Source organism: Thunnus maccoyii, chromosome 24 (assembly GCF_910596095.1).
Source record: "Thunnus maccoyii chromosome 24, fThuMac1.1, whole genome shotgun sequence".
Classification (NCBI taxonomy): Eukaryota; Metazoa; Chordata; class Actinopteri; order Scombriformes; family Scombridae; genus Thunnus; species Thunnus maccoyii.
Window position 1 is genome coordinate 15,334,070 of NC_056556.1, and position 23,378 is coordinate 15,357,447.

General features: G+C 39.8%; 1 protein-coding gene across 2 annotated transcripts; it reads left to right on the forward strand.

Annotated features, from left to right (window-relative positions):
• Positions 1-208: 208 nt before the first annotated feature.
• LOC121892346 lies at positions 209-4,753 on the forward strand. Of its 2 annotated transcripts, none has more exons than XM_042405356.1 (3): positions 209-643; positions 2,781-2,899; positions 3,034-4,753. In XM_042405356.1, exons 1-3 carry the CDS (start codon positions 445-447, stop codon positions 4,432-4,434), a joined length of 1,719 nt encoding a protein of 572 aa, XP_042261290.1. In that variant the 5' UTR covers positions 209-444; the 3' UTR covers positions 4,435-4,753. The 2 variants fall into 2 exon arrangements, with proteins under 2 accessions (XP_042261290.1, XP_042261291.1); XM_042405357.1 differs by having other exon boundaries at positions 218-643; positions 2,805-2,899.
• The last annotated feature ends 18,625 nt before the right edge of the window (positions 4,754-23,378 follow it).

Sequence of the window (23,378 nt, forward strand, 5' to 3'; positions counted from 1 at the left end):
CTTAACTTTTTCCAAGCAAAAAAGATGAGGGATAATCTAGTTGAAGGTCTGTTGAAATGTCTTGGAGCGAGATGTCCTCACAGTGTGCAGAGAGAGAGGAGAAAAAAAAGCAACAGATGAGGCAACTGTTTGGAAGATGTTGCCATGAAGTTTGTATCTCTGCCTTGTGGGTATTGCAGAGATATTTGCTCTGCTTAGCAGCCTCATTTCTAGCTGCTCACATTTGCCATTTTGAGATAACGCTTCTTAGTGAGTGAAATGTGAAGAGACAGAGACACCTAGTGGACTAAATCTATTACTACAACAACCTGTCTAACCATGAAACAGCGCCTTGTAGAGTGAAAGTGAAACCAAGCGGAAGTGTAACTGATCAGTTAGCAACAGCAGGCGGGTAAACATGGCTGAAAACACTGGTGTTGGTCAGGCTTCGTGTTCGCAGTTGTGATGGAGACCGACTCCTGTGAGGACGACAGGACGGTGGTTGTGTCCGGTGTGGTCGACGTGCTGCCCGTCAGCAGGATGATTGACAAGCTGACTATTCATTTTCAAAGCTGCAGGAGGAGTCACGGAGGAGACGTCGAAGTCGTCAGATATCCCACCAACATGGACGGAGTCGCGTTTGTAACTTTTGACCAAGCTAAAGGTAAATTAACACAAGTTGTAACCAGTGTGTCGGGGCCCTACAGTGCAGCCGCTTTGGTAGCCTATGCTCTGCAGAAATGAAAGTGTGTGTGTGTGTGTGTGTGTGTGTGTGTGTGTGGTCCAGGTGTTCCTCATGTTGTAGGGACTCGCCTCCCTAATTGGGAAAAAAGCAAGTCCCCCTTAAGGTTAGTGTTAGGCAAGTAGTAGTTACGGTTAGGAAAGCCTCAAGGAAATGACTGTAAGTCAATGCAATGTCCTCTAAAGCGGTGTAAACGTGTGTGTGAGTGTTTTTGTTACCTCTTTCAGACCTCTCCGGTATAAACATCTATCTTGTCGGGACCAGTAGTCCTCATGAGGACCAAAGCCTGGTCCTAATGAGCCAAAACGTCATTTCTGAGGTCCTGGTTAGGGTTAGGCTGTCCACAGTGAATGGAAGTCAATGCAGTGTCCTAATAAGGATACCTGCGCAAACCTGTGTATGTTTTAAGCTTTGTTTCAAGCACATAAGAGTTCAAGTTATTAAGTTACCAATTAACAGGTACAATAACAGCTATTTATTGTTAACATGCTGAAGTCCATCGAAAAGTTGACAGTTTTTAAGTTCCTCATCAGTAGCTTCAGTTTGACCATCTATTACATTACATTCCTGTTGCAGAACTAAGTATCAAATTTTCTTCAAAAGAACTATCTGGTTGTCTTTGAAACACTCAGAAGGTCGTTTAACAACACATATCATTGTACAGGAGATATCTCCAGAAACATTCAAGATCCCCTCCAGACATGTATGGACTCTGCTTGGAACAATAATGTGTGTCTGATATGGTTTTTCCACACAAAAAATATAATTACCACTTTAAAATCCTTAAAATAGCATTTTCTCCTTCTGCCTCATAAAAATTCAGAATCTATAAATATGCAAATATATTTAATTTCAGTTTAACTGCTGTACACAGGATGTCTCCTACTTCACTATAAAGTCTATTCTCAGTGTTTGTACACTGAAGGCTTCAAGTTTCCACATCACACCTGTGTACATAAGTTGTATACAGGACCCCGAGTGGCTCCAAACTATTAATGATGTCACAAATCATGCTTGTAGGCCCAACCCTTAAAATCAGATTTTAGGTGAGCACAGAGCCATTTTCGACCTTCAGCAGCTGAATGTGAAAACAACCTTCATACGTCATTCTGCACAGTGAAGCTCAAACATTCAACTGTAGGAACAAGAACAAAAACATATTTTTGAGTGGAGGAGAACTTTGAAGACTCTTCTATATGAAAAAACGTTCCATCTGCTGCACAGTTTTTCAAGTTCCTAACCAAATAAAGATGGTTGCTGGAAATGACGTATGTTCTTGCTCAAATTTTACAACATGAACCAAAATTAGAATTTTATGACCAGATTAATTTTATTCTTTCATGCAAAATAACGTCATATTTTGCTTGTTTTTTACATCAAGACCAAGGACATCCGTCATGCCCGGCTGACTTAAAAACTTGGTTAAGAGGCTGAAAATCTTTTTTATTGTGCCGCAGACAGAATATTTTTTCATCCAGATTGTTGAAAGAGTCTTTGGGGATTCTGTAAACACCTTCAGAACAGCGGTAAGTCTTGTTAAACAACCTTGTGGGTTTTTTAAAGACTGCTGGGTATTTATTTTATGGAAATCAGATGCTGAGCTCTGTGACCGGAGTGTAATGGTGATACATGAGACTGATGTTACCTTATTACACATTGGAAATGAAAGTACATGAAGGCCTTAAGACATTTGTATCAGGAGTACAATTTGACATTCACATAATCTACTTGTATCCATTGTTAAACATATCTCCTGTTATATGCTATAATTGGTTCCCATGGGAACAAATTGTGGTTCCCATGGGAACCAATTATACAGTGTGTTATAGGGAAATGTGAACCCAGTATAAATCAAACATTTATCTACATGAAGTGCCGCTTGGATGTATGCCTGACTGATGAATGGTTTAATTTGTCATATTATTATAGTCCTGTACTGTCACAAGCAAGCCAAGATTAGATTGGTAGATAATGAGAAGAGTTAGGCTTTGTACTGTCTCCATTACAATGGATAGACATTCATGCATGCATCACTATAATTTCATGTTGACATTGGTAGCAGAACAGTACAAACTCTTGGCAGATGCAGAGAGGGTGGTGCGAAAGGAGCAGCAAATCATGGTGGATGACGAGTTTCCTGAAGAGTATCTTCTCACCGTGTTCCCCTTTACCCGAGATGTAAGTGAGACCATGTGTCAATTGTTCTCTTTTATACATTAATTTTTTATATCTGAGATTTGACAATCAAGCAATAACAGTCTGATTATTTTAATCAGATATAATACAGATTCATATCTGTTCCTGTGCTGCAGGTGTATCTCTATGTCCCGAGTGCAACAATCGATCTCTCCATATTTGGCAGCAAACAAGCACTACTGATTCAGAGTCTGCGGGCAGCTCACAGGTCACTTCGTTTCCAGCCTTTTCTTCATGACAGGAAAGCCACCATTGAGGGGCCTTTCACTGCCGTCCAGGCCCTGCGAGAGGACCTCATCCGCAGGGCCAGCCAGCTTAAATCCACAGTCTCAGCCCAAACTGCTGCCGTCAAACTAAGAGAAAGTCCTCTTAATCCAAGGGCAATATCACATCACGAGTCTGTCAGCTCTGTAAGCTGCAGCGGCTCTAAGGCTAATCAGGAACCAGTGCGCTCAAACGGCTTATCAACGCCACTGCAGACCACAGGTGAGGCGACTGAAGTCCAAAGCCTGCTCTCATATGCAAAAACCCAAATGTCTGCCACCAGGCAAAAAGTTTCCTATGAGAGTTTGGATGCAAGGAGTCTTTGTGACACAGAGAGTAATGAAGAGGAGAAGCTGGGAGCTCAGTCCAGCTTCAAAATGCCCAAACCCTCATGTGTAATCACACTGGAAGAAACAGGATCTTCACAAAGCACTACAGAATACAGAACTAATCAAGCTACTAAGACCAACCCCAGACAAGTGTTCAGGGAGCCCGAGATCAATGCAGAGATTAGATCTTCCTTATCACGCCTGGTCCGGCTCCCTGCGGAGGAAATATCAGCAAAACAGCCCGGAGTAGACGGTATTTCACAAAAACACACCACACTAGACAGGATTTCAGCAACCAAGACCAGAGGAGAGAATCATTTGGGGTCTGGCTACAGCAGCACTGACTATCTGATGGAATCAGATCAGAGCAGCTCAGCAGTCACCGCTAAGCTCCTCCAGACCATAATGAAAGATGTCTCGATGTCCTCGGAGACAAACGCTGAGGATACAAGAGAGCTGTCTATAGTCCGTCCAGAGGATCTGAAAGATAAATGCATCTGGGTCGACTCCGACACATTCAGATACATAAAAAAATTAGAAAGGAAGGAGTTGAACAGATGCTTGAGAGGCCTTGATGCATCCGTTGAGTGTGTTGAAGGAACAGACCTCACTCAGATATTGTTGACTGGGAAGCAAAACTCCAAGACAGCCTCCAGGGTCCAGCACGGTTTGGAAGAGCTCGAGACTTTGGCGGAGTTTTGGCAGTCAAGCTTAAGAGTTCATTGGATCCACTTTGATGAAGATGAGCAGCCTGAGAAAGAGAAACTGATTCAGATCTGCAATGATGTGAATTTCCTGTTTGATGATGTTCTTTACATGATCGAGGATTGTTCCATAAAAGTCATCGGCCCTTCGGTATCTAGTTACCTGTTCTATAGGAGAGTGAAGGATAGAATTACTAAACTGACAAACACATTCCTGTGAGCCTGAGGTACAAGAATGTTATAACTGTACCAAAAGGAAATTAATGCACTTTTATTAATGACCACAGGGTGGTGCAGTTGTGCTGCACATTGCCTTTACAAAAGCAGCTTGTGACTGAAGTCTTTAGTTACATTACAGCCACACGGCTTTATTAAATGTGTTATGTTCTCACACAGTTGGTTGTAATTTGTCATTTTTAGGCTAATCACTAGAACAATAGAAGATATGTATCTGTAACACATCTTCCTCAATTACTCAGAAAAGTCAGTGTAGACATGTTTAGGTGCCTGATTAAATTTAAATAATTTTTTTATTCCTATGCTTTGGCTTTCTTCTGTGTTTCCATGGTGAAGCCTCCCTTTTTTCTGTTTTTGTTGTTATGCACAGATTAATAATTAGGCCTTTAAACAGCAGGTGTCAATCCAAACAATGCTCTCCAGCAGTCGGGATAAGTCTTAATTAACCTCCCCGCATCTTAATTACAAAAGATAAGCTCCTAATTAAAAACAAAAATTACAGATGCCAACCTGTCTCATGCAATCACATATTACTATTATCTTGCCCATATATTCTTTAATCATTTTATTAGGCATTACATGAGTTTAAATTTGATTTTAGTACATAATTTGGGTCTGGTTTCTTGGGATTTTAAAGCATGTCAATTGGCAATAAATAATATTTTGTTGGCTCAGCTTGTATTAGTGCTAATGTCTGCAAGTATGTGAAAAATACACCTCTGTGGACTTGTAAGCACCTCAGAAAGCGCTATTTGTTGTGCATTTTTATACCTGGTAACTGTGCAGTCTAAAAGTCAAATCTATTTCATGTCATATGGATGGAAAAAATCTAAAAATCTCTTTAAACACCTTTAAATACAGACTAAAATTTGAAGATGGTAAAATTGTAAAGGCTTTAAAGACCCCCAATGAGCATGTTTTAGGACATAAAAATACTTTGAAGAATAATTTGTATCTGATGTTTTTCCCCACAAAAAAAGTTTTAATTACCTCATTAAAAATTCTTAAAATGACATTTAATCCCCCCTCCCTCCCCTTCATTTACAAATCCAAAAAAGTATGGAAAGATTGTTCATTTCAAAAATTTAAGTGCTGGATACAAGACATCTACTTCACTGAAAAGTAAATTCTCAGTGTGTTTGGAAACGAGATTTCACACTGTACGTTTTATACTGGACCACAGTTGGCCTCCAAACTAGTTGCAATGTCACAAAATCCTGTTTCTTTGTGCAGGTTTTCAAATCTGAGTGGAAGGGGACTTTAAACAGAATTATTTGTTTACTTGCTTTTATGCATTGTGCTTAGCTGTGATGTTGCTAAATCCTAGATTTGTTGCGAGGTGAATCACAGTCCAACATTGTACAGTAGGGGGTGGTATGACACTTTCTCCTATATGGTGGATTGTTTAAAAATAGAGACACTGTAGTTGCCACAGCCCTGCTCAGTGAAGCAATTATGGAGGCTGGGTTTGGCAAGCAGGGTGCAGATTGGCAGGCAAATGATGTCAGTTGGATGTCCCATTATACACTCTCTCCCCTCCACACACACACACACACACACACACACACACACACACACACACACACAGTGATGCATCTTTTGCAAGGGAAAAACTGATCTATACATGAGGTGTGTGAAGATGCTCATGTTGTGTGGGGAGGAAACACAAAGCAACCTCCCCACCCCACCCACGCCCACCTTTTTTTTTTAAAAGAGATTATTCAAATGAGCTCACTCCAGAGCGTCAGTAATTGATTCATTATGTAAAAATAAGCCACACCACCATAATGAACACACACAAACATAGACAATCACTCATCTCCCAGACAAACACACACTCTGACTTGTTACCATAGGAACGTAGTGGAAGAGGAGGTTGCCGAGCTGCAGTCGTTAGGGGGGAAGCTCTCGAATACAATGAAAACATCCAGGAGGACGGAGGAATTACATTTTCAGCAGAAGAACCCTTCATCAAAGACGAGCAGAGGAGACAGCGCTGCCTCTTCACACCCAGACCTCTCTGCTGCCCCTTTGATAAGCCCGTCGTCAACAATCAGCCGTTATTTGGGTGGGGGCTTGAGTTATTGTGATAGAGCAGAAAGGAGGGTCAACAAGCAGAAAGCATTCATTATTTTTCCTGAAATGGCCCTCCATTACACCCCTTTTCATTCTTTTTCCTCATTATGCATAAAGTGTAATTGGGTAATTGCATTTTTGAATATATTAAGCATGCATGACTTTCATGATGGAGGTCAAAAACAGCAGCAGGCCAGAAAAGGAAGCCTAAGTGTCTTTCTCAAGGACGTTTCATCGCTGGCTGGGGTTCAAACATGATTGGACGATGCCTATCACCACCGGACCACCTACCGTTTTTTTTTTCTGAGTGTGTGCTCCTGTTATGCGGTCATGTTCAGGCACATGCATCTTGAAGGTCAGAGGTCAGGCAGACAAGCAGCAAGCCTCTGCATGGTTTTTTTCTCCTTCATGTTGAGGAATGGGGCTGCTGGTGATGGATAGCCTTCTCCAGGCAATGTGTGTGTGCGTGTCGCAGTCACAAATTGCGTCTTAATGATTCTCTTTACAGATCATCAGCCTGCCCGCAAGAGGGAAAGTGAGGGGGGAGTATGAGTTGTACCCTCCCTGCTGCTCCGCCTAAATGTTGCATGGGTGTTAGGGAGTTGTGATGGAAGAGCTGTATGGGAGAAATTGGGGGCAACAGACCAAGAAAGTGTGTGGTAGCTGTGGAAAAAGAATGAATGGTGTTTAATTGGTCTCGTAACACATGACCCTTAATGTAAATAGGCTGAATCCCCTTGAATTTTTCAAATGCAAGCCATGTGTGACTAATGATTAATGTGTAACATGCATGTCCTCAGATTTGCACCATCCCAGTGATCCCATTCATCCTGGTACTATTTAAGCTTTTCACCCTTAAAACTACAGAAAAACAATCTTAATCTCTTCTGGCGTCTTTATTTAAAGTAAATTAGCGTAGTTTCACGTTTTAGGAAATAACTGTGTCCACATGTTGTTTTTATCTGAAGCTTATATGAGGCTTCAGCAGTCTGAGTTAGTCATATCAAGTGGATATCTGACACATTTACAGTCTTTTTAGCATCAAATTCCCTCTTTGTGTTTCCTCGGATAGTGTTTCCCTGTGTAACAAAAAGAGGGACTTTGGCACTAAAATGACTGTAACGTTGAACAATATCTACTTGACTTGACTCATTTGGACGGCTGAAGCTTCATATTCGCATCAGATAAACTTTGAAATACATTTTTGCACGGAAGGAGGACTGTGGATTTTGTTCTCCATCACTGACATTGTAAGTGCATTATGAAGGGATCTTCTAATAGAATGATTACAGCAAGAAAAACCTGTTTGAAAAAATAGTGCACTCGTCCTTTAATATAAGAACATTGATTAATGCGACATTTAGATATAAATGTATTTCTGGGTGATGGAGGGAGGAGCGTATTATTCATAAGATCATTATTAACCTTGAACGTACATTGTCTATGCCACATTAGGTAGAAAAACTGGTGTGTCATTTCTCATTTTCTTCCTCCTCCTAGTCCCCGTATTATCATTAATTGTCTCCAACAGTTGCCCTCAGGGAGTTTCCCGCCTTTGCCAGTCATGTGACCCTGCTCCTCTCTGCACACCTGTCCCTCATTCCTGCTTACACACCTGTCCCTCATTACCACTTCAGCCCCACGGTATATACCTGCCTGCCTCCTGCAGTCATCGATCAGTTTGTTTAACATGTGTATAGAATAACTGTGATTTATTACAACTTGGGGCTTATTTTTATAAGTTTCAGTCGTAATTCTTATGAGTTAAAACGTTTCCATCACCAAGTAAATTTCTGTGACCTTGAAAGTCAAACAGGGCATAAAACATGAGAAGTCAGATGTTTGGAGGAGCAAACAATAAAATTATCACCCAAACTCACACACACAGTTTTCTTGTGCAATTAGGAATTATTACGTTACAAATGCTTTAAAAAATCTGGATAAACTGTTGGTTTGTTTACTTCTTCTCATGTTTCTTGCCCTGTCAGACTTTGAACTAACAACGTTGCTTGGTGAGTGCACTAACGGACAGAAACGATGGCCAAAACTGTGAAATCAAATACCGAAGTTGCAATAAAGTGGAATTATCTTAACCTCTTGCCCTGACCAGCTGTACACTGTACTGCATATCATCTGCGCCGTCCTCCCTCTTTCTCACATTACAACGCCCCATCTGTAGAACCTCACTTACGAGCCGATCCAGGAAGTGTCAGTGTAATTATCAGTCTCGCCTCTGACCATTTCAAAAAGCCTGCAGTAAGTGGGGTGTGAAGAAGAAACGTGATTGCCTGTTAAACCTTGACACCGCAGGCCGCAACGCTCAACACACGGATACCACATGTGGGCCCCCCTGAATTTAAAACTACAATTTTGCACTTGGATGTTAAACTCAGGCGACAGTCAAGGCTGAAGCTGGCAGTACACAGTCGTTGGAAGGCTAGCATAGTTAGTATGAAAAAAAATCAGTGTGAGAGTGAAGATTTCTCTTTGGGACAAATGTAGAGTTCACATTTAACCCCATTTTTGATTTGTTGAGCTGTCTAAATTTGACATTTGCCTTGTTTTCAGATTCCTTATTTGTAGTTGTAAACATGTATTTCTTTTTGCCTGACATGTATGTACATGTCGAGTAAGCATGTACATTTGCATGCATGGGCATTTCAATGTATTTGTTGATTTTTGAGTCAGGCTTGGATGTGTGCACCTCTCCACCAGCACACCTATGGGTGAAACTAAAGCCATAAGTCTCACCAGCATTTAAAACAGTGATACTTTGTGTCAAAATCAATTAATTCCAACTGAATCATCACAATCTGTTGAGTAACTGAAAAGCTTAAATCCGCACCAGTTTTTCATGTCGCGTTAAACTTTGTTGAACTTTGACAAGCAAATTTGCGTCGGTGACCAAGCCGTCTTGACAGTGCTGAGTTTTGGCCAAAGAGTCCAAAATGGAGGAAGCTATTGTAGCTCATTAGCTGTGTTGCACCATCAACTGTTATTTAACTTCCTCTGTCATGCACAACATGAGGAAATGTTAATGGTTTGTGGACAGTTATAAGACAGAAGTCAATTGCACAAATTTGTTCCGTTAGCAACTGAGCTAACTAGCTTGCTAACCGTCTTTTCTTCTTTCAATAACTCTTTATTGAATGACATGGTGTAAAATGTTGTGAACAAAATGCCAGGGAGGAGAAAATAGCCCAGTGCAGAGAAAATTAAAAGAAGCTCAGAGAGCTATTGTGCCCGACTAGCACTAGCTTGGCTGGATATCCGTTAGCTCACCAACTAGCACTGAGAGAAGGTACTACGTCACCATCTTCCAGAACCAAATTGCAAAGACGTGGATTAATTTTGCTGCACCACTGTCTAATGATCTGTTTTACTTATGTGTGCCTGAGACAATTTGACCTTAAAACATTGTACTTTTCCTATTATAATAAAAGAAATGTGAAAGAAAGTAGGAAACAGTTTTGCAAGTCCTTTAGGAGATATGTATCATCTATGAAGACAAAAAAATTGTGGAGAAAAGAAAGTGATGCATCAGTGGAGTGTGTCACAGGCACAGCCTTGATGACCAAACTGGTTCATTATCTGCTGAGATCGTCTGCAGCTGGGTCCAAGATATCATATGATTGGTTATGCTGCCTTGTGGGATAGCATCTCAATTTCAGCCCTCATCTTTTAGCTCCATTAACTGACAAAAGACACCAGGACCCTGATAGGGGCACATTTCTCAGATGGCACGACGTGGCATCGGATGATTTGTGTGTCTTTCGATTATTTTAGGCATTCTGTCTGTACTTAGATTTGTCCAGGAGGTGAAAATAGTCTAGAAATAGGTTTGATCATTTAGATTTGTGAAAGCACCTGTTGGATTTAATGGCCTGGACATTTTCAAAATTGAAGCCACCACAGAAATAGAAAACCCTTATTCTGTCTGCCATTACACACGCTGTACTGACCATGATAGAACCCCAGTCTGATAATAAAATTTCTGACAATGTCAAGATGCTCATCTAAACATTGTGGTGAGTTCAATAACACTGTGTAAAAACTGCAATGAATTGGACCCAAGAAAGTAAGAACTTTGCCATTTTACCAACTGTGACAACCAAACAGAGAAATCCAAGAAATCCAGTTCCTCTTGGCAAAGGAGATATTTACATAATTATACTGAGGACAGATTACATAAAAATTAATCCCTTATAATTCATTCTTCATGCTTGCGCCATCCACACCACGGTTTTCTGACTGTTTTGGGTTTGTCTGAACTAAATGGCAAAGAAAGACGAGACAGATGGAGAAGAGAGAAGCAACGACGTGTAAGAAAAGGTTGTGAGTACATCCTTGGCCTGCCGAGCCAACAGGACCTGCCAGCATGGGTGTGTTTGCACATGCAGGTGTGTGTGTGAAAAGCGCCGTACGAACGTGCATTTGCATGCTGTCGGCATCTGAAATCAGTCGCTTGGTGAAGATGGATGGCGCTGGCTTTAAGAGAAAGGTTAATGCTTAGAGAAGGACAAAGAGCAGTGGCAGAAATATTCAAAGACCACCACAGAGAGAGGAGTAAACAGATTATGTAAATTTACATGCTGGTTAGTTTATACAGTCATACCAGGTCACTGGGTCAGAGCATAGACTGTATATAAAGATGGATATAGTAAGGTGTGATGTCACCCAGAGTTACTGTTTATGGTGGTGCCATCTTTTCCATTTGGAGACAGGACCTTCCAAATAAGGAGTGTGGGGTGTTTCCTTTCACGCTTTGGAAACACACCCTGCTACCTCTGATCCAAGCTAACGCTAACTTACCAGGAACACCATGCGGTGCAGATTTGTGCTAACGTTAGCCAACTAACATGGTCAGTATCCTTATCAAGTAACATTAAACTTACCGAAATATTGCAATAATAGTGCGATTCAGTGCAAGTCCCAGAGCCGGGGAGCAAACTCTCAATCACAACTGTCAGTCAACACCCACATGACAGACATCAAAGCTACTGTTTATAGCAATAATAACAGAGCAATAATTTCTAAAATGACCACCAGCACACTTATTAGAGGACCTAAATTTAGAGATTGTGACCATAATGACTTGTAAAAATATTTATTAATATGTTTATATTTCATGAGAGAAGTTGACACTTTTTATTGCGAGTCTATTGGAGCCAGTATCTAATCGTCAATGGTATTGCACTTAAAGGGACTTCCACTTTGGCTTCAATTTCAAGCCGTGGTTGTTGCCGCCTGGGTCAGAGTTACTGTAAATGTATCAGAAGATAGGATGCATTCCTTAAATATCATTATAAAAATGCAGATATAAGTAGTATATATGCAGAATGAATACAAATATAAATATTTTCAGAGTATGTTAAAATGTATGAAAACCGTACAAATTAATGCATTTTCAGCATTTATATGTGTGCAAGTGTGCGTCTTATTCATATTCAGAAGTCTGCACAAGGACCTGCAGAAAATTCTAATGTCTAATGTCTTTCATTCATTCAGAAAGCACTTAGACACAATGTCTCCTCATCTCCAAACCATAAAAAATCCAACTCCTAAGGGGCTGGCCACATACATGCTACTTAACCTCGAAAAGAGAAAAGGCACACTGATTTGATTAGCCCTACTCGAGTCTTTAAAGTCTCCTGGAAATGTCAGCAAAATCATCAAAGCGTCCGTCTCCTTCATAAAGTCTTGATCAAAGGCATTCTTGACATACTGCGCCTTCTATATTGTTAGCTCACAGGCAAAATGTCTACATCTGCACAACATTATTGGTTTTATGGGAGTTTTATAAGTGGAGACAGACTGAAAACGGGAGAGACAAGTGACATTTCCCCCTCTTAGCTATACCCTCGGCCCACCAACTCTCTGCTGCATTTGCAAATGTGTCACATGTACTCCGTGTAATATCACCCTTGTTTTACAAGAAATTCCTCTTTGTTTGCTCAGGCTGCCTCCCTTGTATATTACATTATTGCACTTTCTCTGTGCATTAACCACCTCTGCAAGCCAAGGTGCCTCCTCTGCTTCCCCCTGAGTCAAACAGAGCTAGTAATCTTCATGTTTTTATCTGCCTTGAGGACAAATGGTGGGTATTGTCACCTAGATGGCTGAGACATTAAATCAACATGAGAGAAAATTAATTACAGTAATTCTATGAGAGGCCAATCAGGTCATAAATCATACTTGCTCTTGTACATTACATCATAATCTTGCATGTACACCATCTAAACGCCACACAAACTGTAACTCAGCATGCACATAAAATTATTTAAGAAAATGTGTAAAAAGTTGAAGTATTGGAACATAGTATTGGAATATGAACTTCAACAATATGAACAATATGTTTACATGTAGTGTTTCTCACCAAAACTTATATATCCTTGAGTTCTAACAAACATATTGAATGTATTTCCTTCCTCATAAAACATCTGCGGAGCGGATTTTCTGATCATTTTAAAAAATTTTAATGTGTTACATCCATGTTTGCTAGCTTGCGGGTGGAAACAATGCTACACTTCTTTGTGCATTACCAATACCAATTGTTAATTAGTGGAATAATCACACCAGACATGTATATATCCCATATCATGCATAATTTTTTTTTAATTGTGTGTGTTCATATGGTAGACCATCCAGTTGTTTATTCATTTTTAGAAGGAGGCAGATACTGTAATGTAAGATTTTTCATTTTTCTGCTCTTTTAAATCACGGAATGAAATATCTTTCTTAAATTACACATATTTTCTGTGAAATTTTGTCTTGGACATATACACTGAAAGGAACAACAATATAACAACATGATTGAAGGATACAGTAGTATACATAGGAGATGATGATAATAGTCCTACATGGGTGAATGGGAATATCAATGTGTGAGAAACAGAATGACAAAATATACATAATACATGATGATGATTGAGTATATTTGTATGAGAGTTAGACTGAAACAGAAGCTGTTCTTAAGTATGCATGTGGCTTAATTTAAATGATCCTTGTAGCCTAAACGTTGCTAGCAGCAACAGCGAGCAGGTGCAGGATATGTTTTCATTAAAGCTGCAAGCCAATCAGGAGCTGAGAACTCAAACTGCCTTCCAGTTCTTTCTCTATTACATACATCATAGTACTGTCTCACACACACGCGCACACACCATTATGCGATTTTCATGCACACTACTATTCTCTCTTGCATGCATAATTTCTCTCTTCTCAATCTTACTTACGTGATTATTCTTTCTCATAAACAATATAATTCCTTATCATACAGTACATATTCCGTCTGAACATGTGTGTGAGTGAGAATGATAGCGCTTATAAGACAGAGGTGTGTGTAAGTATGATTTATGAACCAAACATCCTCTCATATTAATCTCACCTTACGAATAATCACATTAAAATAATGCAATGAAACTCACTTTAGTGTTTTCAAGTGTAACCTTGCTTTTATATCTTCACCTCACACCTCCACAAAGCAGGCTACACAGACCTCAGGCCATTTCAGTAGATCAAAGACATATTGGTATGAACCCCCCTCCCACCCACCCACTCACCTCCTAAAACCTCAAAATCCCACCAACACCACCCCACTGGCTCCAAGTAACCCTGCAACCCACCTCTTGCTTTAACTACTCTCTCAGGAAGCTTCGACAGAAGCCCTGAAAAGCCCAGTCGGCTTCACCTTCGACTGGTTGCATATTAGATGATCCCCCCTGCTGCTGTAAGAGGGTCAGTGTGCCTCTCTTTTTATTTCCATCACAGGCTTTCATTCTGGTCTGGGATATCTGGACAGTTTAATATCTTTATATTTTGATATCTTTATTTTGTACATGCAGACATTAAATATTCTCATATCTGTGTGCAGAATTCTCATATTCCTGTAGATAAATGCGCACTCACAGATGCTGACACAATCACACCTCCCCCTTTCTCCACCCATCCCCCTCCGCAGATCTCTCCATCCTCCATCAGTTTGGCCGGGGATATTGCATCCATGCCATGTCTGGTGCTGATTTCCAGGCCACAGTGCCGAGGCTTGCCAGTGGGTGGGAAGGGGTGGAGGTGGTGGTGGTGGTGGTGGAGGGGGGAGTTGATGCTGGGAGAAGCTCCAGAGATCACATGAACATCACCATGGTGTTGACAAAAAGAGAAGGAGTCCCAGAGCAATTAGAAGGCTCTCATCTGACTGTGTGGCACACCACAGTGAGTAATCCAGATGACAGCGACGTTCTACTTTCTGCTCTGTAATAACATTTTAAACCAAGTATGTCTGCTTTAACAAGTAGTCGAATAACAGATTTCAGTTTTAAACCAGTTATTCCAACACAGCGCTGCGTTTGAATTTGTCGGTGCAAATCTGCTCATGCGACTATAAAATTACAAGTTGATTTTTGTTAATCAAGATATCAAGGCGAAGCGAAACATTATCAGTGTATAATTAAAAATTTACAAATTTGAAGTCAGTCTCCAGCAGTGGCTTGTCTGAGGCACTGAGTACATTTGCACATTATTTCTCTGTAGAGAATCTCAAACCTCCCAGCAGCCATGTCTGGTACTTTCATATAGGTCTGCTGGAGAGTGAGCACATATATGGGCCAGAGAGATGGCCTGGTTGTTAGTTATATTTAGCTGGAATGCGACGTATCTGAGAAAGGTTATTTTAGTGTGAACGTAGTGGCCTTATTTACAGTATTTGAGGGCTGATTTGTATAATTTTTTTGGCCAAATATGACACCACTAATTTCTATTAACACTACAAATCAAATGTGCCTCCTTCACATTGCTGCTGTCAGATTTTGAGATTTGACAGTTCTTGGAAGTACAATTATGCTTTCTGGTGTAAATCCGAACCAGAAACACATTTTCTGTATTGTACTGCAGGTCTGAGTGTGACATTATTTCACAGAATTTGGCAATTACTTCAGAAATAACAAATTCATATGTACTTTATAGAGCCCCCCAAAGTCCTGAAAGATCTTTTAGCTTGTGAGCACAAGATATTCTAATAATTTGTGCACACAAGACTCAGATCATGAAAGGAATAGCTCGACACTTTGGGACACTTATTTGCTTTCATGCCGGGAGTTAGATGAAAAGATCGACACCACTCCCATATCTGTCCATTAAATATTAAAATAATACAAAGAATAGACACATGGAAGATTGTGCCCTGACAGAATATCACATTTCATTTTAACATGATTGTCTACGTAGCAATAGCAGAGCCACAGGATCTCAGTTCAGACTTTTCCAGTGGCTAAATTATTATAGTCAACATCATTATGAGATGAAAATTGGATGCATGACACCCCGGGTCATACATTTAAAAAAATACAATTAGCTGAAGTCTGTCATTAACAGCTGAGGACCTCCAATGCAGCAGCCACAGGGTACATTATGTCACCTGAAAACCTGCTATCACGTCAACATTAACGTCGGTCACCGAGAATTAACGTCATAGCTTTTTGAGCAGACTTACACTGACAGCAGTACTGGTTTCATTCTCTTTGCTTTTTGTGTATTTGAGATCTGAGGGCAAATTTCAGTCCTGACATTAAAATCATCGCACCACATATGGAGCTTCTCATTTCTCATTATTGTGATAAAGAGCCAGATGACACCGGAGGCTGTTTCCTGGCTGTCACCCTCATCTCCACCTCACACATCACACACAAACACACACACACACATTCACCGCCTCAGATCTGAATTGCCTTGTGATGTGAATTGGATCATCTGAGCGGCTGTGGTGGGTCTGCGTACGGTTGTAAAATAAAAAAAAATAAAAAAAACCCCACATCCGTGCACAGCAACCGCACATTTCCGAGGATCATGGGGAATTACAGCAAGCACTGGTTTTGATTCCAGACTTGATGACTGCTGGGATTCAGTCACAGCTGGGGTGAACTAGGCAATGTTAACTTTGTCAACAAAAACAATGACGAAAATACTCGTTAACAACTTTTTTTCCAAAACGAGACAAATGGAAAGGAACCATTCATAACAAAAACTGAGACAAAATACAGTAGTGACCTGTTGTACTAATGAGCAGCAGCTCACATATCATTAACTATATGTCTCTGTCAGTAATGTAAGATAACATTACTGCATTCTGGTAAAATAACGATTCAAGGACTAAATGCCACCACAGTCTTGATGAGAAATAGTCAGGAAGTGGCAACAAAACAATTGGGATAAACCACAGAAGGAGCGTTTAAATCAGATCAGATCCAGGCAGGTATAATTAAAAACAGATAAAAAAGGTTTTAACGATTTTTTTCACTGTTGTCATTTAATGATTAGACTCACAAATATCCTTTTGTTCCTATCATGTAACTGACAGATATGATTATTGTCTTATCATGTGGTTTATCTTGGGGAGATGCTAATGAAGACATCATTTCATGCGCCATTAACCCCCGAACATGCACACACACACACACATGCTCAAACTTCCCTGAAGAATAAGGTCATCCCTGGAATGATTCATCCTTCAATCTATTAAACACACACACAGACTGAACACGTTCACTGTGCCTCATTACATCAGTGTGTGTGTATCCATGCCTGAACAGACCTAATGACTGACGGCAGACACTCGACAGACTTACTGTACTCTGTCTAACATGTCATTGCCTTTCTCCTCTGTGTGTGCATGTCCGTGTGTGTTTCCATCACAGTGTGTGTGCCGTGCCCTCGCCGCCCTACAGTACATTCAGCGGAGGATATTAAGCTAATGGTTTATTAAAAGAAAATGTCATGTGTTAGTAAGCCAGAAGGGGAGGAAAGGGAGCTGAAGCTTATTAGGATTCATTAGGGGGTTCCAGTCAGTTACCGTCGTTTCATGCACTAGAAACCCCCAGAACTGAATGAGCATGAATGACTCTTTCTGTAGACTTTAGGTGTGTCCCGGCTCTCCGTCCCGTCGGCAGTTTACCCGTTAGATGAGACATTTTGGTTCTGGTGCTAACATGCTAACATTTTAGCTGACGTAATATCAATAATATTAGCTGACTCATGCAGTGTTTGTTGTGCACTCCCTGAAAGGATTTAACAGTGAACTGATGCCACATAACTTACTCATTATTATTGGAAATGAAGATTAAATGAGCATCACTGATTTCAACACAGCTTAGTTTTATACAGTGGTGGAATGTAAGTACTGTACTTAAGTACAAATTTGAGGTATTTGTACTTTACTTCGATTTTATGCTACTTTGTACTTCTACTCCACTACATTTATATGCCACTTTGTCACTAGTTACTTTTCAGATTCACATTTTACATAAGATATTTTAACTTATATAATATGATGCTGAACAATTAATCTACCAAAAGTGTCTAAAATTGGCTCCAAATTGATGAACAACATTAAAATGCTCTTAGTGATAAAAACAAACAATATTATATACTATAATAATATAAGACTCTAAATGAAGTCAGTCTGTGTAATGAGTACTGATAATACTTCTATATTTTTACTTGAGTAACATTTTTAATTCAGGACTTTTACTTGTAATGGAGTATTTTTTACAGTATTTCTACTTTTAAGTTAAGTATCTGAATACTTCTTCCACCACTGGTTTTATACTGTATTAGATCATCAACAATTCATGAATACTTAATGTAAAACAAGATTTTGATGTCACTTTCTCCACTTGCATGCCTCTCTGTTGCTGAGCTGACAGGAAAATAAAAGATAAGGGTGACCTCTGAGGGTTTCTGGACACAGGGAGTGAAAGGGCATTTCTCAACACATCTGTAATACTAAAAGGAATTTTGGAAAATTTCCCAGTAATATGTTCAGTAATGTCTAATCCGATCCAAATTCCATTTTCTATTATATCTGATCCAAAACAACATCAGTGTGTTTTCAGTGATGTCAGTACAGTGATGTCACTATGCGTAACTAGACTGATACAACACTAAATATAGCAATACCTTCACTATGATGCCTCGGAAACAACAGTGATGTTTCAACAGCCTTGCCATCACTTTTCGGAAAGTTCAGTGACGTCACTTGCGGAAAAAAACACCACTAAATTTGCTTGTTCTCTAAATCCCTCCCCTCACGGTGATTATCCAATCATGACTTTGCAGCTGTAACATGATACAGCAAGTCTGTCAACCGTTGGATTTCTTCATATTTTGACATAGTGTGCATGAGGCTGCAGCAAGACTCACTATTTGAATAGGATGGACTTTCCAAAATCAATAACAAGAGTGAAAGTGTAGAGAATGGATTCATCAGTGTGTTTATCTGCTCTGATGTAAACTGCATGTCCAGCTAGTAGAATAACCCAGCATTACTCCCAAAGCCAACATATCATATCAGAAGCAAACTACATTATTTTCTAGGGTACAGTTAAATAAAAAGGCATGTTCACAACCAGGACTTCCACTGTGTGGGTCTTAGATGTTACTTTATTGGAGTTAGCGGCTCTGTCTGGCTCTTTATTGGATGGAATTTACATATAAGCGACAAATAATTGCATATGAAAAAGTCTTTTTACTGGAGGATTCTCATTTTAAAATGAGTCAGCCGGAGTCAGCATTTTAACTCACAGACGCTTGTCATATCAGCTGTTTAAATATACAGATGTAAGCTAGATATGAGAAGCTTTCTTTTATTTACTTCCATCTGAAATCAGGGACCCATTGTTTCAAAAATGAGCAGATGATGGGAGTTTGAGTGGTACATCTGCCACCGTTATCACTGTAAAGCGAGCGAGGAGCTTAACATGCGCAGCAACAGTAGTGTTTAGTGAACAATTACCAGCATTTATTCTCCATGCAAATTACAATTAGGGTAATGTGCGTGTCATATGTGCGAGGATGCACATAAGACACACAGAAACATACACCCACATATGTCATCAAGGGTCAGTCACTACCCCAGCTGGTGTGAAATAATACCCTGAAACTGGAGAACTGTCAGACCGCGGCCCCCTGCTACTGTCAGCCGAAGATCAAGGCTGAGAGCTGAGAGCAGGGGTAGTTCAGCAGGAGGGCAGGAGTACTGTGAGAGGTCAAACAACTGTCTGACATCTCCTGTTTAACAAAATTTATTTTATTTTATAGAGGCACTTTGAAGATTTTATTGCTATTTTGCAGCGACACAGTGGGCAGTGCAGTCTTGACCTGGAAGTTAATAACTTATGTTTTTAATTTATATTTTTTCCGTCTTTAAAGTCTAATTAATATCAGGAACCTCCTTACTATAGGTAGCAAGGCCAACACCGTAGCAAAAACATACTATATTAGACGTACTGTACATTACTATTTCTCCCTGAACTGTTTTGAATCTGCCCTTAATTTTCCCGTCACGGTGACTAACCGTCGAGGAAATCCCTCTCAAACTGAAACAAGTGAATGTGTGCTGTGTTTGTGCTAGCGGTAAATGTCAGTGCTCCGCTGATTGAATGCACGTCGACAGAGATAACTGTGGGGCAGCATGCTGTCAGGGCAGAGGGAGAGAGACCCAGTGACCTAGACTCGTCACACACCTCCAGCACTACTGGCCCACTGGCTAAAAACAAACCATTTCAAACCTGGGTCAAATTATATTCTTTCTTACTCATTCTTACTCATTTTCCGACCTGTTTGTTGTATGATAAACAGCATTTTTATCAGTGTACTAAGTCATTTTCAAATAGTTTCCTGCGATTGCCCAACATTTCACAGAATCATTGCAGCAGTATGGCAAATCCCTCACATTCAGCGAGAAGCTTTCACAAACAGGGAGAATTATGCACACCTATGAATAACCTAGATCTGAAATGTGCAGGATATTACAGATAGCTGCTTGTTCTTACTGTACAAACACACACAGATGTGAATTCATCATTGGAAACTACAGTGTTGCTGCTGAGGTATTTTTTTTTTTTTAGTATGAATAATTCAAATTATTTATAGGTGTAAAAATATCTATCTGTTTTTCCAACATTTACTGGGTGCCAAAACTCCAACAGCAACATTGAAATGCTTTAAAATATTGCAAGATAGATGCGCTGACCTAGTTGTGTAATAAAGCATCATGGGAATATCGACCAAGGTCAGTGAGTATTAATCTCTTACAGTACGTTTGCTTCAAGTTTTATACAGTGTATTAATTAAATTTAAACAATTTTATTATAAATTGGAGTTTGAACGTCCAAAATCTTCAAGTAATTGTTACATACATTGACAGAAACAGAAGAAATCCCCCAGTTTCCAAGGGCATCTGTGCATTATTTTATTGTGTGTGACAGGCAGTGAGGATGACAGGTAGCTACATACAGGATACTAGGAGTCCCAAAGGGGACATACAGTATTTGAGCTTATTGATGTTTCAGTCAAGGATGCCTGAAGATCATCTCTGAGACACAGTTTGACAGCATCATCTGTTCACCCACATTGTTTCCAAAATACCATTACTGTGGTGCTTAAAAACATACCTCAGGTTTGACCCATCAGTTGAAAGCCTCTAAAAATGAAAATATCAATACATAGAAGTTTGTGGAAAAAGATTATGTGAAAATGAGCTCTGATTGGGAGGATTCATGCCCTCATGGAAATTTACAAGCTCTACAGGATGTTGACAGGACCATGTGACCAAAAACAGGTGGTACCCTCTTTTCTATTCTGGGAACCATGTACAGTATTTGGGTGACTGTGTTTGGTCCCATTAACGTAAAGACTCATCTGGGTCTGGTTTGTCATTTATTTCAGTTATTTAAAATATCAATCACATTGTAAATGGCACATTTGGTGACTTAAAAAGCATTCATTAGAGGCAGGAAACCAATATCTATGATATATGACTCAATAGACCAGAAAGCAATGCAACCACAAGGCAGAACTTCTTCTTTACCAGAATATGACTCTTTCCACTAATCTAAACTAAAATGTTTAGGCAAGTTTAGGCCTCTTCTCTGTGGCTTGCTGCAAGGTATTTTGGGAATTGTAGGAAAGAGATTTAGACAAGACAGATTAAGGGAACAAACAGCAGATTAATGCACGCAAAATAAATCCTAAATGCCTTTTACACTGATGATATCTCATAGATGAATGGGTGGAATTTTCCTGTCTGCATGATGTCAGTCTGCACAGTCTCACTTTGGTCCAAATGTGTGGCTGCACCCAAGTGAGACTGGCAACGCTGCAGGCAATAGCAGAGTGCAGCACACACAGAGCCAGCCTAAATAACACTGTAGACTGGAGAAGGGCACAGGAGCACAGTGTGTAAACACCTCAGTTAATGTGGTTTTGTTCACTGTCTCTTCTGCTTTTGTCCTTTCTTTCTATGAGTCAGTATCAGTGGATTTATTTGGATATAAGGAAATTATAAGGGAGGAAAAAGCACAGAAATATGCAAAACAAAAAGCAGAGAATGACTGTTTTGCAACCCAGGTAGGTAAAGCTTCACAATCTTCTGTATCAGCCAGAATTTGAATGAGGTCAAATGCATATGGTAAAGAGATGGCAGCCAAATAGCAGAGCTATAGTGTGTAAAATCCCCCTGTTCCTTCTCTCCTGGCAGTGTTGTGTCCTGGAGGCAGAGCTCCCACACAACAGACGGGACTCCCACCACACAGCCTGCAGGGTGGAGCTGTCTCACTGTAAGAAAAAAAAACAAAAAAAACGCTGCCAGCAAAACGAGAGTCCAATCACTCTGTCGCAGAGGGGAGAACTGACGCAGAACGCTGCTGTTTTCCCATTTTTGTAAAATTAGCAGTGATGCCTTGTTGGTGAAGTAGCCTGGAGGCTAAAAGATGAGGCCTTGAGACCAGAAGGGTTCCTGTTCACACTCCGAAAAAGATGAAAAATGTGAATGTGGTGCATTATCGATCCCGCAGGGAAATTTAGTTTCCATTTTACCATTTCTCTGTCTTCACAAAAGAATCTAGCTGATAGGAAATGTGTTTTTCTCTGTTAAATATTGTATATGCCACAAAGAATGCATTTATTATTCAAAAATAATGAGGGAGTTCTCACTGGAAATTACCGAAGCTGCTTACTGGAAACAAGCTGAGCCAGATACTGGGTTCACTGTGGGAGAGAGCTGAAATTTGGAATCTCTCAATGATAATAATAAGATGTATTGCTGTGTCACCTTGGGATCAAATCTGACTCCATGTGAGTTGCAGGAGCCTTAATGGGGCTTGTATTGTGCTCTGGTGCGACAGAAACCTTTTTGAAGCACTTATTTATTGAAATGGCCACAATCAGCACCTCGTTTAAAGTGTAAGGGACATGCTATTTAGTAAATAATTCCTCCAAGTGGCGAGGCATGTCACACTTCAGTGCTTCAAATTAATCTGCAGCATTACAGTTTAATCAAAATATTCCTGCAATGTGTTTGTTTCCTAAACTAAATTCAGAGGAAAAAAGCGGAAGAATCATCTCATCTTGATTTTGGTGAATATTATTTTAAGTAATAGAAAAGCTATAGGCTATTCCAACTCCATTCTTAGATTAATTTCCCTCAATATCATTTTATACAATATAATTTCTAGTATTATTTGTAACAGGCTTAAGCAACAGCAGCAGAGGAGATGATGTCACTGAATATTGATGAAATAACTGAGTTGTGTCAGTTTTCACAGAAACAAACGATGTTTGGAGAAATGAAAATGTGATACAGTATAGTCTAACATGTATTATTATATGTCTTTATCATTACTGTTAAGAGGAAGTTGTATAATTTACTTTTGTAATAAGTGATAACATTAAAAGATAATATTTCAAATTAAAGTATGTCTGTTATGTTTTGTTTGCTGATGCTACTACTGCCTCTAGCGCTAATTAGCCTTTAATACTTTATTTATGTCATAATTGCAGTATAACTAATACTTATATTTAGGG